General features: G+C 40.8%; 1 protein-coding gene across 4 annotated transcripts in view; it reads left to right on the plus strand.

The window, feature by feature from the left end:
• The first annotated feature begins 11,650 nt into the window (after positions 1 to 11,650).
• The window catches only part of igsf9ba (immunoglobulin superfamily, member 9Ba), a 66,703-nt gene continuing 52,137 nt past the window's right edge, over positions 11,651 to 26,216 (plus strand). For all 4 annotated transcript variants that reach the window (XM_069712916.1, XM_069712917.1, XM_069712918.1 and 1 more), the window contains exon 1: positions 11,651 to 12,266. In XM_069712916.1, coding sequence (XP_069569017.1) covers positions 12,203 to 12,266 — 64 coding nt within the window. In that variant the 5' untranslated portion in view covers positions 11,651 to 12,202. The remainder of the gene's footprint in view (positions 12,267 to 26,216) is intronic.

A 26,216-nucleotide genomic window follows, 5' to 3' on the forward strand; every position in this document is an offset into this window, starting at 1 on the left:
TCTATCTATCTATCTATCTATCTATCTATCTATCTATCTATCTATCTATCTATCTATCTATCTATCTATCTATCTATCTATCTAAAAGTTTGTTGCCTGTAAGACCACGCTGAGGGCCCTAGCTGCATAAATAATCACTACAAGGGCATCAGGAGGGAAGATGCACCCTTCACAGACAGGAGATGTCTGCACATCATAGTAGCAATGTGTTTTTTAATTTCTTAAGTCAACAGTGTAGTTTTTCCCTTGGACCAACACTCATTCACAAAACAAATATTACAGAGGCACTCCTACAATCAGAGGATGCAAAATCAAATGGAGACATTTTTGCAAATCTAGAATTATGCACATATCACCTGTAAGTAGGTTTACACCACTGACATGAAGACACCCTTCTGAGATTGTAATTTGAATTAATGCAATTTTTGAGTTTAATTTGCTGTCATTGCTGAAAAAAAATCAGCAGCTGTTTGTAGTCCTGCAAATGAACAGCGGGTGGCAGTGTAAAACCAGAAATCATTACATCTGTCAGTACATCAGACACATCCAAGTAACAGCACCATCTTATGTAAATGTATTGTGATATTCATAGTAGTCTGTTCTGTGATTCCTCAAAATTCCTTGAGGGAGTGTTCACCATAATCAGAAACTATGAGCTGAATGGCATGTCACAGTGAAGTAAACCTGTCGTGATGTTTGGAGTAAAACGTGTCCTCTTTCTGCTTCATCATCTGAAATATTAGAAAGAGAAATAAAACGCTAATAATATCGATTAAATATTTGCCCTGTTCGACTCCTCCTGCATCATCGGACCCATCCTGCCCTGCTTTTTGCAATTTTCATTCAAGGACATAAATTGAATGTGATCATTGGAGAAATAAAACTGTGCACAGGAAATGGTGACTATTCAGTTTGTTCAGGGAACTGAGGTGAATTAGTGAGTCATATTACAAGTGTTGCTTCTTGGCAACTACATGTCCTGTGGTATGTTGTTGTCGTAGGAGGTCGTGACGGTTTGTTCCTGCATCATTTGCACTGTAAATGTACAGTATGTGACTGATGCACTGTTAGTTTTGGATTTAATATCCACTCGTCTATCCGGTCTCTGACCCATGAGTCCCGCTCCTGCAAGCCTGACAGACGGGTCTAACGTCAGCCGAGCTATTTAAGGTGTTGAAATAAGCACAGGATATTAAACTATATCAGCCGGCAACGTTATTCCGAACCTTCGCTGAATAGAAAGAGCAAATTTATTTTACATAAAAGATGATTATGACACTCGGGTGCAGCAGGTAGAGGTGCTATATGAGTTTCAACATTTTTTGCAGCATATTAAGAAACATAATACAATTTTTTTTTTAAATGTGGAGTTTTATCAGTGCAAACTGTGGGAAAAAGCCTGATAAATTAAATGGAGCTCACACAAAGATGATTTTTAAAAAAAACAAAAAAACGTTTGAGCCTTTTCACTGACAGTTTAAGAACTGTTAGGACAAAATTAACAACCTTGGATGTTGATAAAAGACACGTGGGAGAATTTTCTTCATCGACCTAATCAAAAATAAAGACTGACGTTGTTGAACCCCTTCAAAATATTCTGAACGGCAACTCTGATCAATTTGATGCCACAGAAATGAAGCAAAAAAAAATAAAAAAAAATAAAAACGTGCTTCCAGCGAAAAACACCCAAGACACTCCAGAGGTCTTTTGCACAAGCAGTTTATCACAACCCACAGTTTTGAAGTGAAGCGCCATCTAGTGGTCACATATATAGTGACAATCGGGGGACATGAAGAGGTGGCTGTTTGCGAATGTTAGTTTTCCTGGTTGGGTGGATGGCCAGTTACAACAGCAGGCTGTTAGCTTTCCGTTTCTAACAGTGAATGGAGACCGTTTTTTTTTTTTTTTTTTAAACTGTTGCCATAATGACGAAGGTTGCATAAATTTTAAGGAAGTTTCAACATAATGCACAACATGGTACAAGTCATCATTTGAATCTAAACCATTATTTTTCAGTAACCATGACATTTTTTGCGTATAAATCCAACCAGGAGGGACAATAATTTAGGAAACACTCCTGGGGGGTTGTATAGTAAATTAACATTGTTAATTAATTTTTTTTTCCAAATAATTGAAATCCTACTCATTAATCCGCGTAATGTTTATTATTTTGTAGACTCTATTGTCAAAAATAGGTGAAGAACATACTTTAAGGCAGAACTACAACAAAACGTCTGCACAGGGGTGCATCATTATAAACCTTTTCTGGTTATTGGACAACTGCAACTAAACTTTTTACCTTATCAACTTATTATTTTCTATACAGTATATGTATTATATGTGATTCGGGGCTTTCTGGTGGCATGGTCTCCACACTCAAAACAAAGGACACGCAGGTTGGATATATGGATAATGGCCCTCCATGTCGTCCTAAGTGATTTTAAGAAATGCTAATGTCTACTATATCTGGCCATATGGTAGGTAGGTAGGTATATACTTTATTAATCCCCGAGGGGAAATTTTTTCGCCACAGCAGCATACATACAGAAGCAATAATAGAAACAATAGAATAAAATAATAGAATAGAATAATATATTGGTCATAACTGTCACACTTCCTTTGATGGATATTTTTATCTCTAAGTAACCTTCTGAGAGAGGCAAAAAACCTCCCCTTTGAAGATTCCCATAAAGCCCCCCACCTCCTCGCAGAATGTATTAGTGTGCTTGCGACGTCTTCTTCTTCTTCTTCGTCTCATTATTTCTGCTGCTCATTGTTCTTCAAGTATCTATGTAATGTAAGTATGTGTAAGCTGCAGTCTGCACCTACAACTGTGGAGAGTTCTCATGATGTGTTTGGATGTGGGTTTTTTTTGGGGGGAGGGGTCTTTGATTTGTATTTTACATATTGCAGACTGCAGCTGACACACATTCGGCTGCAGCTTTCATTAAAAAAAAAAAAAAAAAAAACTGCAGCCCGGAGAGTCAGTGAGGCTCCTTGGAGCAAGGGGGGGGGGGGGCTTTATGGTTCAGATGAGAAGGAGGCTTAAGTTCCTGGACTTGACGATCAGATGGGAAAGGCTAACGAAGCAGAGGAGGTCACTGTATCACACCATAGTAGCTGAGTGAGGGATTAAGCTATTTTTGTGTCTTTTTTAATGCTTTTTTTTTTTTTCAGTCTTGATCTCCATAAGAATAATTTTGCGTGGTTTGAAATACCATCTCGTTATTTAGCTTGTCTCTGGAGCTCGACCAACAACAGGCTGGTATGCGTCTGCCTCTTAAAGGCCCACTGATGTCTTCTGATTGGCTATTTTCTTCGGTCTTGTAGCTTGCTAGGTCTACGACAGATTTAACGCTTATGTCCTCTTTCAAATTAAAGGTTGGACCGTGGGCAGATGTGTGATATGAGTGTGTTTGTCACATCACAAACTTGGGTCTGAATATGTAAATTGTTGTATGAGTTGTTTTGACACTTTCACAGTATTGCTAAGGCTTCATGAGGTGTGATCAAACATTTCAGAGACTGCTCCTGTTGTGTATAAACGGAGTGCAGGGATGTGTATGAAGCCGTCACCGTTCGTCCTTGTTGTTGTTGTCTTTCTGTCTTATCAGTTTTTCCTGTTCATTTCAGTCTGTCCTCATTGTTTAGTTTTTGTCTTTCTGTCTTTTCCTCGTCGTTTGGTTGTGTCTCTTCGTCCTTTAATTTCCGCCTACACATCCAGACAAAGCGGGTTACCAGGTTTGCTTTTATTTCATGCGTTTTGCAGATGCCTTTTTATGAAAATGTATTAATATCGAACCTATTGTGTGGTGTGTCCAAATCGCACAAAAGGCACAAGATCGGGTCCCCGACAAAACTCCTACTGAGTTTGAAGCAGGTGGGACGAAGGCTTGTGGAGATATGCCAAGGACAAACAGACAATGATTTCAGGAATTTCTAGAGACATTATATTTGAAGCATTGTCTACTGTCACTCAGCTTTATTGGCCAAACATGTGGACACATTAAGGATTCCTTCAAAGTCTTCATTTCATATGCTATATGAGTGTAAACAGACATGGATGCAAACTGGTTGGCGGAGGAATACCACCACGAAGCAATTCTCGTTTCCCTCTCAAATATAATCTCTCACATTTGTTTCTACTCTAATAAATCTGAGTAAGTTTAAATATAAATGTATCAACAGTAAGTAATCAGACACCATCTCCAAATTTGAGTAATTCACTAAATGTAATCGCTGAGTATAAATGTAAATTTTGAATCAGTGATTGGTGGCGGTTTAAATTCAGCTGTAATAAACAGAACCAGTCTAACCTCAGTTCACTACGTTAACCACTTGGAAACGGAGTGTATGGATCTGCTGGCTCAATCAGAAGTAGGTCTCCATATTTGCTGTGATGGGATTAACTTTCTGAAAGTGATTAGAAAATGTCTAAACCGGTAACTGACTCTAAACACGCTCTCTCTTTGTCTTTCCTTCACACACAGATTCTCACCAGAGTTTGAGGACCATCATGCTCTGAGAGCACAGATCACATCAAGAGGCAACAGGCGCAGCGTCTTCAGCTCTTTTGGCACCGAGGTATTTATAGATTTCACAAGTGAGCTGAAAGACGTGGTGATGATGCACAGGAGAGCAAGATATCCGTGTCGAGGTTGGCAGGCAGGTTGAAATGTTGTTGTTTTTTGCTTCAACTTCTACACTTCTCTTTACCTTGTAAGCAATCACAGGGGCTATTTCTATATCCCACAAACCCCTGCAGAGACATATGAAACCATGACAACCAAACCTATAACCGCCACAAATAATGACATGTTCTAGGACCACTTATTTCATGCAGTGCACTTAAAAAGACAAAGGGCACCGGGGATCACAACTCATTTATACCGCACATCCACCATTTGGTTGGGTTGTTCACAGACTCGACTGATGACCACCGAACATGACAGGTGATTCTCATCTGAGGAGCACGGCGGAGAATCAAAGTGACTTTGAGGCCCTGAGCTCTGCTGCTGACAATCGCATGTGTCACTCGCATCTGCTGCTTTGTAGACAAAGAGGGACGAAAGGAACAGTGATGTTACCTCGTTTTAGTCTCGGCGTTAGATGTTTTAACATTTGATGCTCCGTTTTAATTACATACTAATGCACAATGACTTCTTCCAAAATGTAACTGCAGCAGTGAATCGGATGAAAAGCTGAATGTGTGAATTAATTCATTGCAGACTGGTGTGACTGTTGACGTCAGCGCCAAAAACTTTTAATCTGCATGTCAGAGGAGCGTATACCGGTGAAGGACTGTATCCAATAAGATAGTACTTTTGTTTGGAGTTCAGATTTTTGCGGCGCCATTTTGCTAATTTGGAGCGGTTTGGAGCAGGAAATGACCATATTTGGACGAGCTGGGGGAGGAACGAGCTGACGATACTACGTCCCCCCCCACCGATAGCTTTAACCTGACTGCACCACAGACCTGTCAATCAAAAAGACACGCCCCAAAATACACCGGTTTTTTTGGAGTTTACTTTCTAATTAATGACAGGATTATTTTCAGATGGAAAAAACAATTCGATGGACTTGCTTTATCTGGCAAAACCGAAATAACATATTATTATTTTATTGACTTTGAATTTTATGGAACTAGTAGAATGGGAGTCTATGGAGGCAGAAGCTTTTTAGAGCCGACCTCTCGTAGGTAGGTATTGTAGCTTAAGGCACCTGCGCATCAGCCTCATTTTTCAGACTCGGAAGCTATGAACACTTTTAGGCCTATTTATTTATTTATTTATTTGGACATCATAATCCAACTATTTTCTTCTGCTGATCTGGGGCCTTTTGCGGTAGCAGCAGGTCAAGCATGTTATCCCAGACGTCCCTGGGGCATCCCGAGGCGTTCCCAAGCCAGATGAGACCTAAAATCTCTCCTGCATCTTCTGGGTTTACCACAGGGTCTCATACCAGCTGGATGTGCCCCCCAAAAAAACAATTAAAGGCGCCCGGGAGTCGGCATTCTAATAAGATGCACAAACCACCTCAACTAGTTTCTTTCAACGTGAAGAAGCAGCATCTCTACTCCGAGCTACCTCCAGATATCAGAGCTCCTTCTCAAGGGCTGAGCCCGTCCACCCTGTGGAGGAAACTCATTTCAGTCGTTCGTATCCACGATCTCGTTCTTTCGTTGATTACCCAAAACTCATTGAATGTCGAATGACTGGTAAATCACGAAATCTTCTGGGAAACAGTCCAGTACAATGATTCACTGATGATGCCCCAGCGATCCGCCTTTCAGTCTCTCGCTTCATCCTACCTTTACTCCTGAAAAAGACCCCAAGATACTGACACTCCTTCCCTTTATCATAATCCAAACATTCTCATTTCAGGTTTCACATTGATAATATTTTTTTAAGTTTAGCCTGGCACCAGGTTTCCAGCCTGTCAGCCAACTAGAGGCTACCATGCCAATGTCTCGCCTAGGCGTGCAAAGTACACGCACGTATGACAAGCCCAGTCACACAGCCCGAAGGATAAAATGTTAAAATGCAATTTGGAGTCTTGAAAATGTCCTGTTTTATCCCTGCAATGGTCCAAGTCCCAAAGATATTTGAGATATTCATGACATTCAATTATGACATTTTTTGGCACTTTTCAGCTCATCGATTCTTTTTAAAATAGTTGTTAGTTACTTTTAGGTCTATATACAAACATTATAGATAGATATAATTATATTTTGGATAATTGCAGTAAATACTCTGAGCCCCAGCAGCTAGTCTGTAAATCTAATGATTCACCCACAATGTCATAATTAAGAACAAATTTCTTCCATAGTATAAAGAAAATGTTTACACTTTAAAAAAAATTCTGTATTATTATTATTATAGGTATATCAAAATGAAAAGGAAAGGCAGGATAATCAGTACTCTGAATTGGTTGTTATGTATAGCACCCAGAACAAAGAACCAAAAAAAGATGAATAGCTTGAAAAATAATCCTCCCATCTGGTCCGAATCACCTGCCCAATGCATATTCTTATGGAGCTTTAATTTGCTCAAACTAACATAAAAATGCAAAAATTCACCAACATTCGCAGAACATACAGAAACAGGAAAGCAGAGCTGCTCTGTGGTGTAAAACGCTGCTGACCACTACCGGCCGAAAGCACAAATCGTCCTCAGAGAGATGTTGAGAGCTTATAAAAACACCATAAACAGACATGCAGAAGCACATCTGCTCAGCAGCTGTGGTGCTGGGCAGGTCAGTGAGCTGAAGGATGACTGACTGATGCTGCATGGGGCTCTCACTGTATACTGTACATCCATATGTCTCTGTCACCAAAGCATCTGAGGCTGTGGAGGCCTATGTATGGATTTACAGCATACAGGAATAAGGGAGCAGTGCCAGAGTTTACTGTGGTTTTGGTTGAACAGTAGGAATTATGGACAATTGGATGAGGACCCTAAAAACAAAAACGGACTTCAGTCAAAACCAAATGATCTATTAATGTTTTATTTCATTATTTTTGTCAGGGTGGAGCTCAGCTATGTGAATAAATGTTACATAACATGAGTAGTTTTGGGACACTTTCATTTTGTCAAAGTAGCTCTCCGAGGAGAAAAAGGTTGGAGACCTCTGCCGTAGACTTTCTGAAGCATTTCAAGGGTCTCTGTTGACCGTTTACACAGTTTGACCCAAAATCTGATGTTTCTCTGCTCCAGTTTCAGGTCCGTGGTGAAATCACAAATGTTCACAAACCAGTGGTCACGTTAACGTGTGGAACTCAGGTGCTGATGTTGATCAAGATCTGAATACTTCCTCATGATGGTAACCGGTTCCCCCTGACTCATTCTTATTACTGTGCTGCGTTCTGTTGGCCTAAACCTTTTAAATATATTTTTAACCTCCTTAGGCAAATCCCTCTAAGGGTAAACCACATGGTTCACGGAGGGTGAGACCTCCTAAGGCAAGTCCCTCTAAGGGTAAGCCACACGGGTTCGGGTTTGTACGTGCAGTCATACTAATACCAAACAACAGTACAAAACTCAAACAAGAGACTTTTTTTTTTTTTTTTTTCATTGTGCACTGGTTAGAGCAGTTGCCTCCTCAGTGAGAGTATAATTTGAGTATAACTCGAGGCATACATGTCAGTTCAGAAAAAGGTCATACTCCATGTGGTTCATGGAGGTGATAAAGAGTGATTAAAAAAAAAAGTCATCCAAAGTATATTGTCCAAAATATGATAAAAAAAAAAAAAAAAATTAAAAAAAAGTCATACTGTGTTGTCCGAAATCTTTGCCGAGTAGTCTCCCAGCTAGGGGTTGGGCCCCTCCTGAAAGTCAAAAGACAAATCAGAAGGGTCATGAAATGAGGATAAAGTTCTGGTATACAAATCTGTTTTTGTTTGTTGGATTTTACTCTGATCTTTGTAAAACATTGGAGGGATTTACTTACTCAAATAAAACTGTTGACAAAGTATCTGAGGGGAAAATCTGACTTTAGTGGAACTCAAAGGTTCAAAACTGTCCACTATTTCCCTGTGAATGTCGTGGAGCAGAAGAAGAACTGATCATCCCTTTAAATATGAAAACAATCAGGCAGATCCTGTTCATCACGGGAATATCCTTCATCAGATCAATGACTGGCTCTCGCAAGCACAAACATCCTGCACAGCAAAAGAGAAATCTGATTAGTCATACGTTTAACGAGGGATGTAAGTGTTTCCCACAAAAAAAATAATCCCAAAGTTGTTTTTCTGGCCAGCTGCAGTAGTCCCAGCTCCATTTGAAATTTTTGAAACATTTCATGCCCTGCTCTTTAGTAACAGCCGTCCCCGGACGCCCCGAACAGAGCTGTAAAACTAATAGAAGTCGTGTTACATAAGAGATTATCTTAACTGTTCTTATCTGTTCTCTGCACTGGTTTATACTAAATCTAATTCTACCATGGGGAAAAAGAGGAAAATGACCGCCCCTGTGGTTTTATGAAGCAAATGTCATGTGTGTGTCAATGTAAAACGGCTCATCGAGGCTCAGGCTGCTAAAGTAATAGTGTATTCTGGTGCTGTGTCAGCACTTCTGTAACTTTAGGTGAGGGTTGGAGGGGGGTAAGTCAGTAATATGACCTTGTTTTGCCGTGCAGCAGCCACAACAGTGAGAGTCTGATGGATGCTCCGCCTTCCTAATGGCTCGGTTGGTGACGGCAACAATCCCTCCCCTCTGTGGAGAGGAGTTTAAAACGTAAGGGTATGACTAAACAAGAACTCCCTGCCACACAGCTTTCCATAATTATGATTAATAATTTATGACTAAAAGCTTGAATTGTATCTTCCACTGAAAGAGACGTTGTCTTTGCGGCAGCATACAGTATCTTGCTCCAAAACCTGAATATATTATTCAGCATTAATGGTTCCTTTCCAGATGTGCAAGCTATCCACACCATGTGCATTAATGCATTCCTGTACCATTATTGATGTTGGGTTTTGAACTGTGCGCTGATAACAAACTGGATGGTCCCTCTCCTCTTTAGCCCAGAGGACGTGGGGTCCATGATTTCCCAAAATAATTTCAAATTTTGAGTTGTCAGACCACAGGACAGTTTTCCACTTCACCTCAGTCCATCTTCAATAATCTCGAGTCCAGAGAAGGCGGCGGTGTTTCTGAATCATGTTTCTATCTGGTTTCTTCTTTGGAGAGTTTTAACCTGCATTTGTGGATGCAGCAATGAACTGTGTTCACAGACGATGGTTTTCAGAAGTGTTCCTGAGCCCATGCAGTGATTTCCACTCCAGAATAGTGTCTGTATATAATGCAGTGCTGCCTGAAGGCCCGAAGATCACCACCATCCAATATTGGTTTTCAGCCTTGTTCCTTGCATACAGAGATTTCTCCAGATTCTCTGAATCTTTTCATGATTCTATGAATCGTAGATAATGAAATCCTCAAATTGTTTACAATTTTACGTTGAGGAACATTATTCTTAGATTGTTGCACTATTTTCCCACTCAGTCTTTCACAGATTGGTGAACCTCTCCCCATCTTCACTGCTGAGAGACTCTGTCTCTCTAAAATGCTCCTTTTTTTTTAAAATTCCCAATCATGTTACTGATCTGTTACCTAATTAGTTGTGAGATGTTACACCAGGTGTTTTTGAACCATTACAAAACCTTTCCAGTCTTTTTTTTGACCTTGTGCATCATTTGGAATGTTGCTGCCATCAAATTCAAAATAAGCATATTCATAAAACAATACAAGTTTTCAGTGAATGATCCGTTGTCTTTGGTCTATTTTCAATTAAATGTTTTTACATGATTTGCAAATCAGTGTTCCGTTTTTTTAATTTTTTTTTAATTTTTTTACGTTTTACGCAGCTTTTTGGAAAACTGGGTTTTATTTCCTATGTTGTAAATCATATTGTCGTAACCCCTTTAGATTCATAGGGCATCAACTTAAGGAGAGGTTGTTAACAGTAACTCTAACACACAGACAGGCGACATATGAAAGAAAAACCTGAAGAAATATGTTTGCAAATGTTTCCACACCATCACAAGAGGGGTCATTGAGTGGCATGAAAATGACATAAATCCTTTTCTGTAGCCTTGACTGTCACCTCAAACTGTCACCTATATGGACCGACATGTTTGACAGCGCTCACCACCCACCATCAACACATACACTGAGGAAATATGTTTAGTAGGAATGGTAGTCACCCCCCGTGGAGGTCCGGAGTCTTGGAGATTAAATGTCAAGGAGCACTGGAGTTGCACCTCACAAAAATACTTTAGGGCACTTCTTTCTTTAAGGTGTCCTTCCATCCTTACCTTACAGAAACCTGAGTTGTGACTCTGACTTTAGTCCCAATGTACTGAAAAATATCTAGTGTTAACTGTTAAACTGTCTGACAATACTAGTTAACTGCAGAACTAATAAATGTCTGCAGACAGAAATTATTTAGGTTCTTGGTGACATTTTTTAGATTTCCTTTGATTTCAGACATGACAGCTCCCCCCCCCCCCCAAAAAAAATAAAAATAAATAAATAAATAAAATTGAAGGAGGGTAGCGGTGGGGGTGGGGGGGGGGCAGACAGACATATACAGACAGACTGACACAAATGTTGAGACAAAAATGAGACCGATTCTGCTGGATTTGAAAAATATGATCCGAGACTCAAATCTCTCAAATGATGCATCACCTACATGTTTATTTTCCAGCCAGGCGGCAGCGGCAGCGGCAGCGCGAGCGGCGTTATTTGGATGAGCTGTGGGGCTGATGTCGAGCAGCCAGAGGCGCAGTTTTTTTTTTTTTTTTTTTTATGAATCCTCTGTGGTCATGCATTTAGAAAACACAGGGAGGCAATGCGAAGCATCCTTTATCGGTGGTAACCATGTGTGCGCAGTGGGCAGCGCGACGGAGCCGCATCCTCGCGCTCGCGCGGCCGTCGAGGAAAAAAAAAAAAAAAGCAGGCGTATTGTATGTGTCGCCACACCCAACACATGAAGCCAGACGCGGCGCGTCGGCGGAAAAAAATAAAAGTGTTTAACGTCGGCGACAGCGACATGACAATAGCCGCGGGGCTGTGGGTGGATGAGTCACACGCCTCCACCAGCGTACCCACCCCCTTCATTACGACACCCTCAATTTAAACAGCTGCACGGGGCCAATATCGATACGAGGAATAACGCAAAAGGGCTGTGTGGATGAATGGGTGATGGGCGGCGACGGTGCACGTGGGGCCAGTTTAGGAGAGGTATTTAAAGATGTGGACGCGGTTCTCTGTCAATGCGCATGATACTGCGGTTCCACTACTACGGCACGCTCCAACTCACCTTGAATCGGCGCACGCCCGCTATCCTGTCATTCGGGTGCGGGGCCGTACGGAGAACCAATACACGCCCCAAAGCCTCAATCAGCAGCCAATCCAATGACAGAAGAGGCGGACCTGTGGCTGCATTCTCACACTTGGTTTCACTATGCGCTCGTAAAACGGCTCCGTCTACTACAAACGCGGCGGTGCAGGTGCTCTGTCTCTTCGGGAGAGGATGCGGATGGAAGGACGGGGGAGGGAAGGGATGAAGGGAAACGCCACCAGGAAAGCAAACAGGATATGAGAAGGGGCTTTTGCTAAGAGACCGCGAGGTGCAAGGTCGAATATGAGAGATTGGTTGAACGGGGCACTTTGCGTGGTAATAGCTGGTCGGCAATAGTACTATGATTTGGTATGTGGCCACTCTGATAGCAAGTGTATTCAGCACCAGAGGAACGGCCGCTCAAGGTGAGTTGAAGTGCAATATATCTTGTGCCGCACATAGCTGATGATTTGTGTCTTCGTGTGCTGCTTGCTGCTTTTTTTTTTTTTTTTGCAATCGCATGATATTCCCCCCCCCCCCCTCTGCACGTTAGGTCATATGAACTGTGGGGCAATTTCATTCTAACAAATGGCTGCATATCTCATATAGTCACGTGAAAGTTCAGCTCTGGTTAAATCGTATGAGGGAAACGACAACTGTCTAGAAACGGCCTGGCTCGTATGCTTGATGTCTGAAATGGGATAATTCACATGTCAGTTTTACAAATCCACGTGTCCACAGTGATTGATCATGACAAAGATAGCTTGATCGGCGTGGCTGTGGGTAAGGTCGGCGTGTGTGTGATGTGTGTGTGAGAGAGGCTCATTTGTGTGATAAAATAGTGGTGTAATTGGAGAATGGAAGAGGAGGAAATGTGTGCATTGTATCATAGCAAGCAGTCCCATTTGAGTTCTCCAGAGAGGGGTGTGACTGTGTCAGCCCTCAAGATGGAAAAGTAACTAAATAATGCATCACATGTCAGATAAAATGCACTCTTGAATTTGATAGAGCCTCCAATGCTGCATGCACGGGATTCAGACGCTGTAAATTCCACACTGCACATGGATGGATGGGGTCAGAGTGCTGCGTGTGATGCACAGAGCACCTACAGGCTGCTGATCTAAGAGCTTCACAAACCAGTCACTCCTGCAGCTACAAACTGCACAATATCCCTTTTGTTCATATTTTTTTCAGAGCACTCCGTATTGACCCATGTACTTATTTAACCTTGCTTTCCCACTTGTGTCCAGATGAGGGAGACATGTGCCAAGCTGTCGCCTAGTAACTGATCCCAATGACCCCACATACCCAGTCAAAACCGGTCTACTCACAGGTCTGGCTCCTCCTGTGGTGCCAGCCGGGTCCAAGATGAGCACAGTATTAAAAACTTGCTCCAGTGCAGGGAAGCAGTATTTGATTTAGGAGCAGAGAACCTCTCTGGGGTGTCACTTTTTTAAAGCACAAATTAGCCACCTTCTTCAATGATATAAATTCAAAGGTGTTGTCTGTTATCGGCACGACACTGATGGTGATTTAAGTCTTACAAGCTGCACCACAGAGCCACAAATCACAACACGGCCTATTAGTAGTCACAAACGAGAGCTGGTTTACTTCTTATATTATAGAGTCCCGGAATATACGGCACTGATTTCAGCGTGGTGCTACACAGAACCCGAAAACATCATGACAACACCAGCTGTGGCTGATTTTTAATCCATTTTTGCTAACGGTAAAGGCAGCGCACAAACCTGTCATCAGAATTTAAGGATTTCAGGCATTAGTAATGCAATTTTATTGTCATAAATGTTTAAAGTCGGAGGGAAGACGAGACGATGCAAGTAAGTAAAGTACAAAATAGTGCAGTTCAAAACTATTTGCTGCGTGTTAAAATATTAAGATGAAATATTTACTGTGGCAGCCCACTAGAGAATAATAATAAAAAAAAAGGAGTAGCTCAATTTACAAAACTATTTTCATGTCTGTCCATCTAGTATGCAATCATACTAATTATCTTAGCTTAGCATAAACACTGGGGGAGACAAGGGGAAACAACTAGCCCGGCTTTCCTCAAATCTGCCCAGCAGGACCTCTAAAGCTGTTTCATCCTAACAAAAATGTGTTTAGTACGGATTAAACAAGCAAAATGTAACATTTATTTAGCTTTATAGAGACACGATAGTTGTATCAATCTTCACATCAAATTCTCAGAGGGAAAATAAATAAGTGTATTTATTTTTCTGAAAAATGGCATATTCATCTTTTAAGCTGCTATGTTATACAAAGCTGTAACCAAATGCTTTCCTGTTGAACTTGACCTGTTGGCCCACCTGGTCAGCCTGGAAAAAGTTTGTGTGTTTGCTGGTGTGTATAATGGGATTTTTTTTTTTTTTTTTTCCATGCGCGGGAGCTGCGCGTCAGATTTCAGGTTCCAATGGACACAAATTAAAACAGATGGTCAGAAACAATCTTGCTCCAAAACGAAGAGAAGAAGGTTCGATTAAAGCAGCTCAGTTGATCTGAGACTATAGCCTGCAGCTAATTAGCCTAGCTTAGCATAAGAGACTAGAGAGAAACAGTTCGCCTGGATTTGTCCAGCAGGACATTTAAAGCCGTTTCATTCATACAATAATGTTTACAGTACAGATTAAACACGAAAAAAATTGAATGTGTTATTTATTTAGCTTTAGAGTCGTAGGGTAGGGGGAAGTCTGTATCAAAGTTGTTCTGGAAAAACAAAGGAAAATCATATGTCAGAAAACTTTAAAGTCACCGAAACAGTAAAGTTAAAGTAGGACTATTTCTTGTGAAGCTGCTGTACGACGGTGTTTGAAGTGGAAGGTAAAGCCCAGAGTAATCTGTACTGACTGTATCAAATTCACTGGATACAGGAGGCTTAAGCAGTGGAAATGTCATATTAAAAGTAAGACATGCTCAGAGGGTTGATGGTATTCAAATAACCTTGTCCATCTTTGGTGCACGTTTGCAGCAGCAGAAGCTTCAGTCCTCCGTCTGTGTCTTAACACAGGACGCATTCAGGCTCAGTATTATGTTGTAGGTCACCTGCGTTGTGGCAGTGCTCAGAGCCCAAAACTGCATCACCGCAAAGTACAAGAACATGTTTCAGGTGGCACTCGGGCTCATACCGTTCGAGTAAAATGCGTGTAGACGGATGTATTGTTTTAAACCGAAGTGTGTCTTTTCTGTCAGACGCCTGTGATATGACTGAAAGGCGCTGCGGTAACTCTTTCGCTTTCTTTTTTTGCATTGCTGTTGGAGTGTTTTTGACAAAAATGTGTGTTTGCAACTGAAAGAAATGCTACTGTACATTTGCTTGTGATTGCTGCAGTGTGCAGAGTTATCAGGCCAAACAGCACAGAGTTATAAAAAGTAGTAATTTATTTAATGAATCCACTGTTGTAAAACTCTTCTTCATAGTATTATAAATCCCTGTGCATTGTTTATGCATATAAGAAGACTTGAAATACCGGGATCTATGACTCAAAGCAACCTTTCTCGAGTTTATTTCATTGTCTCACTACCACACAGGCCATTGCATCTCTTTAAAATCTGGACCGTGTTAGCTGTAAACGTGACGTGAATAGTCCTGTTGGCCTTGTCAATAATGTCATGAATCTGTCAGTGTTTATATTCTTGGTGGGCAGTGAGGAGGTGGCGGTTGTGTTAACCTGTGTTTGGTTAAAACATGAGCTTAACTTTCAAGATGGGAAATAAGTTACAACTTTCCTAAAGCAGATATCAGATATATGGCCCTCATCATGCAAATGTTCGTGTTGAACTCTTTTCATAACCACATCAGATCAGTGATGGATGCATGATCAGTTACCGTAAATGGACATTTAAAGAAGTTTTCTTGTGCCAAGTGCCCATCGGGGAGGCAGCATATGGTCAGGGAGACCCGAGGTTAGTTCAACAAAGTCTACTGTGACTTGGCCACCAATCAAGGTAAAGCAAGAGGGATGCTGATGGCACTATAGAAGTAATTAAATGTCATTGGCAAGTGTCGAGGAGTGGTGCATTTGAAGGACTATTTTCAGGCAGAGTCACTGACGGCAGACCGACTCTCCTCAGGTCCTGTGCTCGGATTCTTTTGTTTCTTTAAGCGTTTGTCGCGCTGGCTTTTGGCCAGATGGTATTCATCTGTAATTCCCTTCTTGTGAGCCGCCTCCTTGATGTTTTCACAGGATCTGGAGCTCCCTCGTGAGCCGTAGGCTTGGCACACTTGTTCCCAAAAGAAAGAGATGTGTAGAAGCAGACGGGAAATGTGAAGGTGTCAGAAATGTCACTCACATCATATCGGAGGCTTCCCAGTGGTAGCGAGGCGGCGTCTGAAAGCCCTCCTACTGCTTCTGCGGGTCCAGCTTTAGATAAATGCGTCTGTCTTCGGTTTTTGTCTCAATACTGGGACCGTCTGGGACATTCAGTGAGGCTGCTTTTCACGAGATGGTTGAGAAAGCGTTTTACAGCGGAGTTTTAATTTGTCTGACATCTGCAGTGTTTTCAGAAGTTTTAATGATATGGATGAGGGACATGAGTGGCGTTTCTTTAAACTTCTGCTGCAGTGCAGCTTAATGATGTTTTATGTGATGACTGCTTTTCGGGGCTTGTTAAGAAGTAAATTGCAAACCGTATAAAACTGCAGCAATAGAAACTCTCAACAGATCTACTCTTTATGGAGCACAATCAGATGGACATTTTTGGGAAATTTCTTTTAGAAATATTTGACATGTCTTCTTGTTTGGCCCTCAACATCTACAAGAACTAAGGCCCTGGCTGAGTCACAATTTGGTGATTTGCCACTTGATGATTTATTTATTTAAAAGCAATCAATGCAGCAAATTAATATAGATAAAACAATAATTGTAGAATGCATTTGGTTTGGATTTCAATTCTGGCTTGATGTGATTAAGTTTTTGATATTACAAACATTTTTGAATGCTGGTCCCGACCCACAGCCAATTTGACACAAAGTGCACATCAGATTTTGTGTCAAATTTTGGGGAACAGAGAGAAGTTGCAGGGAGCCAGATTTGGTTTGTACGGGTAGTGGGGATCTGATACGTTGTTGAGGGTGAGAAACTCGTCCGTTTTCAACCGCTGTGAGCGGGCGTGTTGTCATGTTGGAGAACCCTGTTGCCATGACGCTACAGTTCAGGTGGTCTGCAGTGAGTGTTTTCCCTCAGACGCCTCAGAAGGTCCCAGTGGAACTCGATGTTGATAATCTCTGACTCTGGGGGACGAATTCACGGTGACACAAAGAAAATTCACCTGGTGTCCCCTGACCTGACGAACCTTCTTCGGTCTTGGACAGTGAAGCTCCGCCCCTCTCTTAATGCACTGAAGCTACGTCCACTTACAGTCAATGGTTAAAACATCCTGGACAGATGGATAACTGGACAAAAATTAAGAACACAAGGTCACTCGACAGTCTGTGGTTCACCTGAGCTGCAATAACTAAGACTTAATATCAGTTAACTGTGTTTAAGAAAGCATATCAGCCAGTTTGACTGATTTTAATTTTTAGCAGCACTGTGTCATTTCTGTGCTCACCTGTCCAGATTTCAGTGGAGGTGTACTCAACATATTTAACATGCCCACCAAACGGGAGAGTTAAAGTTAAGGTTAGGACTACGTTTTAGAGACCGTAAATCAACCAATCACAGCAGCCTACAGTTTGGAGCAGGCATTCCTGTGGCTGATCTAATCTAGTACCAACAGTTTACAGTTTTCCAGCAGACACAGGGTACGACTTCCTCTCTGGCACTCATTTCTTTCGGTGCGCCGTACTTCGTCGCTCACGATCGTGAGAGTAGAGCTCAGTAATGAGCTTAGGAGAGGGGCTGTGCTCATGCTGTGGATGGCAGACTCTCAGCACTGGGCATGTGCCAGCTCTTTCTGGTGATCCCTCCTCCCCTCTCTCCTCTCTCCTCTCTCAGCCAGTCCAGTCCCAGCAGAGTCTCCTTGCAAATAAAGCCTGCAGCATTCTGGGAAAGCCAGTATTTCAGATCATGTGGTTCTGGTTGGATGGATTAATACAGCATCTAGATCCACATCTATATCATGTTGATATGACATGCACAGTAATTAAATGATCTGAACACCAAAGATTTAAAGTCGGTCTATCCTCACAGGCAGTAAAAAATACATATGCATAGACTTGTGATTAATTAGTAAACCAAAAACAAATTAATTAATGATTTAAACTGAGAGAAATCCAATATTATGTGGATTACTGTCATGTAATTCAGATTATGTAGTGCAGTTTACTTGTATGAAGTTTTATACATTCAAGTGGTCTTTTACATGGACATGAATATTTGAAGAATTTTATCTTACACATATCTTAGTTACAACAAGATTGAGCTCGCTAAGCAATTTTGTGTTCCTATGCATATAATGTATATACATTAAAACAGACTGGAAATCCTCTGTTGCTAGGTCGTTACTAAGGGTCGGCCTACTACTTGCCATGGTAACGTAGATCACACTAACAAAAAGTTTTATATTTTGAGAGCGAATTGTTCCACAATATGAATACATTTTGATTACATATTTTATTTAGTTGTATAGCCTAAATGCAATGTGTAATATTGATTAATTTCACAACCTATAAAAAACAGCAATAAAATCACAGACTCAGCGCCAATTTTGCTTCTTTTAATCATGATTAAGGCCAATTTACTTTAAACTTTGTTTGTATATTTTCAAGTTATGATTGTCAGTTAATTCGATTACTCAATTGACTATTTTGATAATCAGTCAATCTAGTTAGTTTTCGATTGATGGAATACAACTTTTTGGAATTGAAATAGAATTAGTGTTTCGTATTTAACCTTAATTATGTGTTAAAAGTGTGAAAATAGCCAAACACTAATTAATAAAAGAGAATAAGACAAAAAAAAGGCAGTTGTTGAATAATGCTAATGAGTTGATTTACTTGTTCCTCTATAAGAATATAAACTTACTTTTTAAACCATTTGTATTTATATATATATATATATATATATATATATATATATATATATATATATATATATATATATATATATACAATAATAACTTTTTCTGTCTTTTGTCCGAGCACTTTGCTCGACGTACGTCACCTCAGGGTCAGACAGATCTCTTGACATCTGTCCAAGAAGTGTTTCTTTCCCGAGAAAATTGTTGAACCCACAGCGAGCGCGCTCGTGTCGCTCCGAGCTGCAGCTTCAGCGTGAGCGTCATAGAACGACGAAGCGAACGGGACTAACATGGAAGTAGATGTGTTGATACGTGAAGCCGATGTTACTCGGTTGACTTCTAAGCAGCTCGTGTGCAGTCGGGGAGCTTACGTATGATTTATTGATGCTGAATAAACAATCTCATAAGCAGCTGTAATTAGAAGAGCTGTGTGAAAGCACTAATAAGCGCTGTTATGCCTCTTTGTATAATTAACTTTAAACACCTTGGCTGAAGCGTTTATAAGTCGTCTAAAAACTGCTGCGAGCGACTCTAAAAAGGACTGAATCACGTCCGGATTGAGGAATTTCTATGACTTGCCGCTCCTGCCAAAGACACCCTATAATGTGCACCTCTTGCAGCGCAGTGCCCACCAGTGTTGCTTCGCCCTTTCGTGCCTTTGGCAAGCCAACCCCATTTCACACATCCCTTGCGCTCTCTCTCCTCGCTGCACTTTCGAGCAGGTGTCAGCACATCCTTTGCATCCCTGACTGAGCATTGCTTGTCTGTGGGTGGGTGGAGGGAGTTTGCCATTGAAGAGGGTCAAATCAAATAATGAAGAGATCAGATCTATCTTGGATTGTTACTGTACAAACGTAGACACAAGGTGCGTTTCCATCCACCTTTAAGAAGAAATAAAACTATCGTAACAACGTTTTTATGCTTGGCTTAGGCATACAAGGTGGTGTGTCGTGTTGGGCAGATAAAGATATAGTTCAATGTCCTTTCCAGATGTTTTCTTCAGTGGAGTGTTTATCAGTAGACTGGTCTCATAGACCGTGGGTCTGGAAAAGGAAACCAACCACGAGCATTCATAGAAGCTTAATCCAGGTGTTTAAAAGGTTAGGAGGAAATAATACACAACAAATGGACAGGTTTTGGTTTGCATTGATGCTGCATTCAAATGAACGTCGTATTTATCGTGTACAACAGAAAAGTCCATATATATATGAACGCCGGCCTCTTTTGGTATTCACAACATCAGAACTTGAAATCTTCTATAAACCTCGAGTTCATGAGTTGTGACGTGTTTGCTGACATCAACAGAAATAGCAGAGGACATGGATGTTTTCGTTGGATTTTAAGCTAATATATTGTAATTTTCCTCATAGAGTGTGTCTTCATAAATTCGATAATATCCTATGTCAGAGGAAGATGTTCCCAGCGGCCTCATCTTTTCCCTCTGTGCCTTTGACTTTTCTACATTACATTATCCTCCCGTTGGCTTGCTAACATCTTAGCTGTGGCTTTTAGACATCGTCCATGTTGCTGTTGCCTAGCAACAGTGTTTTTATGACTTCACCATTTGAAGGGCAAGCATACGGCGCACACGACTTTCCATGTTGTAACCAAAAGCAAGTTTCATTTGAATGCAGCATCAGATACCAGAGATAATCGAGGCTTCACCTGTTGGTAGTCAACAGTTTATTGTCTTGGATTCTCTATGCTGTTCTTTTCTCTCCTCCTCTCCCCTCACTCCAACCGATCGAGTCACATGGCCGCCCACTTCTTGAGTCTGGTTCTGTTGGAGGTTTCTTCCTGTTAAAAGGCAGTTTTTCCTTCCAGTACTTGTGGTTCTTGTGTTGTGTTGCTTTGGGACCATATTTGTACAGACTCGGCACTAAAACTGTCTTCATGGATGCATTTAAACTGATAGCGCCACAAACTTCCTATATTTCTATTTCAACAGTGGTGCACATAGATTCAGTTAATATTTGCATGACATTCACATTTAAACCTGACTACTGTGTGCTAATGTTTCAGAGGACACTTTGAACATATTGGTTGTGAATGGAGTCTCTGCAGTTGAGTAGTTTTGTGGAGATAGTGTTCTCTGTCAGATTTAAGAGAGGAAACTGACCAGTGGTGATTAATTATGGATGACCTTGAAGCTGTCTGAATACCTGTAGTTTGTGAAAAATATTTGTTTTTCTTTCTCTTTTAAGAGAGTGCAGTTTACATGGCTTTTGTCCTTCAAAAGAATGAAATAAACACAAACTTTTGCTTCCACTTTTCATGAGTTGAAGTGAAATATCTAAAACTTCTTCTGTGCACACAAAAGGTTTATTTTCTCTAAAATTTTGTTCACAAAGTTGGTAAAATATGTGTTAGAGATCACTTCAACTTTGCCGAGATAATCCATCCACTTGACAGGTGGATCATCAAGATGCTGAATAAACAGCAGGATTGTTGTACAGGGGGACGTTGGACTGGTAACAATAGAAGGCCACTTTAAAAGGTGTAGTTTTATCCGTCTCCACCCCCGCTTCTCTTGATTGAAATAACCAGAAGTCCCGATCGCTTCACAACATGCTGTATATCGAAATAAACAACAGAACTTACACTCTCTGATGACACCCTTCGTTTATCTGTACGACAAAGGGTTTTCCACTGATCTGGTTTTGAAATCACAGCAGACTTCTGCATTGTCTTCAACATGGGGGTGATATTACATCCCACTTTGTATGAAATAAATACATAAATAACGCATTTATGGACCTCTCCGGAGTTAGTTAGTCCCCGATTGAGCCCCTGGCTACCCGGAGTCATTCATGACATTTCTTTTCCATCAGGCACTCAGCACATTTTGTTTTCTAACTGCTGAGTCATACAGTGTCCCACAAACATGGTTCAGATATTGCCACATTCTAGACAATCAAGATATCCCTACTGACAACAATTTGTCATACAATTTGTATGTGAAAACATAAAAAAATTATAATTTTTTTTTCCTTGACATAAAAGCTAATATTAAAGCTGTCTAACTATTAACAAATTAAATGATGAAAGATCTGGATAGCCTAGACTGTCCTGAAAGAAAAAAAAAAAAAAAAAGATATAGCATGAAGGGTTTTCCCCTAAAATGACCAAGATATGATCTTAAAAGTGAAGATAGTGAAATTACCCTGAAAATAGCCTATAGGGTCCAAAGGGTTAATCAGCATCTTGATGTGCCACACCTGTCAGGTGGATGGATTAAAGGTGAAGTGCTTACTAACACAGATTTTAACAAAATTTGAGAGAATTAAACCTTTTGTGTGCATAAAAGAAGTCTCAGATCTTTTACTTTAAACTACTGAAAAATGGGACAACAAAGTGTTGTATGTATTTCTTTGTTGTGTTGTTCAGGTGCTGCTCGTTTTCATTTTACAGCCCTTACATTAATAGTGATACAGAGATATGTATAGACACACACACACACACACACACACACACACACACACACACACACACACACACACACACACACACACACACACACACACACACACACACACACACACACACACACACACACACACACACACTTAGGCTGACCTTCAGCACACGCAGGCTGGCATTCAATTACCGCCCTGTCAGTGGCCCATCCAGCCCAGTGGCTGCACGTCCTTGAGATTCTCTCTCCGGCCTCCGTCCAGTCTATATTCCATTACATCCTCCACATCAGGAGCTCTGTCCGGCATACGGCAGCACTCATACCCTCGCTGTGTGAAACACACACACACACACACACACACACACACACACACACACACACACACACACACACACACACACACACACACACACACACACACACACACACACACACACACACACACACACACACACACACACACAGCGTTTTAACTTTTAATGTATCCTTTATAAAATCTCTAACAGCAGTGAGCAGCGGTTATCATCCCTCATGCTCTGAATCAAATCCAAGCAGGAGACAAATATTAGATTTTACTTTAACTGGGTGAAATATCGTTCTGTTTTCAGGCAGCCTGGATCAGAAAAGCCCAGCACTGCTGGATGGAAAGTGCCTCTCACTGAACTCCCTCAGCTTTCATATTTGGTGTTATTGGATCTAAGTACTAGCTCTACTCAGCCTGATTATTGGCCAAAATTGCCTTGAGAGGATATTTACTGCACAGATCTGTAATCATTTCTAAAGATGTACCGTGGTGTTTGTGCAAAGGACCATTTTAAGACAGAAAAAACAAGTTGAAATCTCTCGTGAATTTAACCCCGCCTGATGTTCTGCTCTGATGATATAACAGCTATTGATTGATGATGTTTAGTACCGGCTGCTTCACTCCATTTTTTATGTTTTTTTTCTAATATTTTTTGGATTATCTTATAAAGTGCTGTAAAACACTCTCTAAAAATAAAGACTGCTGTACCGTTAGAAAAGCATTTAAAGCTTCAAGAATTAGTTGATCAATCGATCAGCCCAGTCAACAGAAAAATAATTGGTTACCTCTTTGCAATTACGTCTGTAATTAGTTTATTATTGAAGGTTTTTTTTTAAATTATTTTTTTATGGTTCCTGCTTCTTATGTGGCAGTTTGATGCTTTTGTTTGCTCTTGTTTCCCAACCTGAGGGTTGAGACCCTTTTAAAGTCTCATGAGTTAAATCTGAGTTAAGGCTCTTAAGTGGTGACCCAAAATTGTTTAAAAATTTTTAGCCACTCAAATTTATTTAATAAAAAAAATAGTGCAATAACACACAATGCCTTTATTCACTTTTAAAAACATCAAATAAAAAAGTTCAAATAGGGCCAAAAATCCTGTGAGATAAAGAGGCAGAATTACCTTCAACTACAGATATATGTGCTTTTCATACCGGGCAACCAGCTGTGACGTCACCCGTTGGTTTGTGAACGGCCATTATGAAGCCTCGAGTTCAGATTCTGTCCATCACCATCTTGCTAGTTCGGAGCGGTTTGGAGCAGGAAGTGACCATATTTGGGCGAGCTGGGGGAGGAGCGAGCGGTGGATCTGACTGATCTGATTGGAAATCTGACGATACTACATCCCGCCCACCGATAGCTGTAACCCTACTGCACCACAGGTCTGTCAATCAAACAGACACGCCCCCAAAAACACTTATTTTTGAAGTGTATTTTCTAACTAATGACGTGATTATTTTCAGATGAACCACCAGGAAACCGATAAGAAGGTGTGACTATAGCTAGAACGACATAAATAACATGTTGAAAAAAATTTACTGACTTTGAATTTCACGAGAAGTTGAATGGGAGCCTATGGAGCGGGACACGTTTTGGAGCCGACCTCTAGAAGCACTCGGTGGTATTGCAATTTAAGGCACTTCCACATCTGCCTCATTTTTCAGTCCCGGAAGCGACAAACACTTTTATATACAGTCGCTGGTTTAAACTGGCGATGCTCATCAAGTTTCAAGAATCCAAATTGAACTGTATGAAAAAAAATGACAGACTAAGTCAGACTTAGCTAATTCTAACCCTGTTCACAAATTAGAGCTAACTGCTGATGTGAAGACGTTAGTTTTGGTTTGGTAGCAAACACTTACTGCATCATGGGAAGCGAATGTCCTTCATAATAACAGCACAGCGTCAGAAATTTTGTAGACTTCAAAATATAAGTGTGTTTTTTTTTCTCCTTCATTTTCTTTCAGTGCACATCACTTTTGGGCTCATCAGTTGAGAACCATTATTTCAAAGTGTCATGTGGCAAAAAGGTTGGGACACTAGATAGAAAAGGAAAACTCATTTTGTTTTTTCCTAGTTATGTTGCAACTATTTTTTCTAAACCCAGTTGGTTTACTAGTTCAGATTTTTCTTCAGATTGAAGACTCATTTTTCAAACAGCCTGAAAAATAACCCTCAATACTGGAATGTTTTGAGGGGGGTGAATTGTAGTCACAAAAGGTAATTTTAATTATTTCATAATTTTTGTAACTAACTTGGATTGCCATTTGTATTATTGACATGTGGATTGCTCAAATTAATTGAGCTATAAACTTCAAAAACACTTGTTTTTCTCCAGTGTATTTTGAGCAATGGACTGTTTTGCTTTGTTCTATTATGTAAAACATGTTTTACATATAAAACATGTTTTTACTAGCAGAAATTTTACCTCGGCATTTCCCTCAACCATTACAAATAAATGCCGAAAACCAAATCTTAACCCTCAAAAAGCAGACGCTACCTCTGAGGACCTTAATTCTTGTCCCCACAGTGGCACATGTCCTCATGGTTTGGTGTGTATTCAGGTTTTAGTCCGCACACACACATTGGTAACAGTTGGGGCATTGAGGCCTTGCTCAAGGGCACCTTAACCATTAACATCTTTCTTTGACGGTCCACAGAATTGAACCTTTCAATCCAAAACTCTCAACCTCCAAGGCCTGGGACGCCCTGATATTGTGGACAAATCGAGATGTTGTTGGACATGAGCCTTGGCTGTGTGACAAACATGCATTTTATTGCACTAATGATTAATTGAAGAAATAATTAGCAGATTGATGGATAATAATGGTCACATGCAGCCGCAGCTCTCACTCTGAGTACAGTGAGGTCTTCTTCCTTCTGTGCTTTGCTTTTGTACATGAACTGCAGGCCGTCCAGGTGAATTATCTGACAGGTGACTGAATTGTTACCCCTCAGGAATTCATGATCATGGCAATAAATTCGCTATAGGCCCGAGGATAGATACACAAAACATATGGGTGTGTCTGCGCGGGATTTATTAGATGTTTGATTTATGCAGATCTTACTCAACACATCTCTGCCACTGTGGGTTTTGAAGAGTTTCCGTCTTGATGTTTACGGTGCCAAAGCAATCATGGGTTGATCTCTCAAACTGCATTCATCCCTTTATTTCTACAGGGCTGTTTGGAGGATTTTGAGCATGTATTGCATTTATGACTTGTTGAGCACATAAATATTTTCCTCTGAATAAGCTCCCATAAACCTTGTTGGGTAACTGTGTCTCCATTAAGGAAATGAAAAGCGGCAACCAAGCCTGTGCTGATTGCCCCCCCCCTCCCCCTCCATGAGGATCTCATAAAAAAATGGGAGAATTATGAGCCCCATAATATATTATCTCAAGTCCTCAAAGTATGTGCTGCGTCCACGACGCGTCTCCCTCCACCACGAGGATCCAAAAATAATGTCAGCTTGTAACTTGAGCTGCTAAACTTCTGCAACCTGAACCGTCTGCAGAGAAAAACAATGGATTTCAGCAGCGTGTTGTTCCACAGGGTCTGAGCCTGTGCTTCCTGTCAAGTGACTCTACTTACTCAAACCAAACAATGTGTCCAGTGTGTTTCATTATAGATGGGAGCCGGCCCAAACAAAAGTACCGGACCCCCAAAAAAGTTGACACAA

Source organism: Brachyistius frenatus, unplaced genomic scaffold (assembly GCF_029030835.1).
Source record: "Brachyistius frenatus isolate BFR_SWC_R1_liver_20210118 unplaced genomic scaffold, ASM2903083v1 Contig_114, whole genome shotgun sequence".
NCBI classification, from domain to species: domain Eukaryota; kingdom Metazoa; phylum Chordata; class Actinopteri; family Embiotocidae; genus Brachyistius; species Brachyistius frenatus.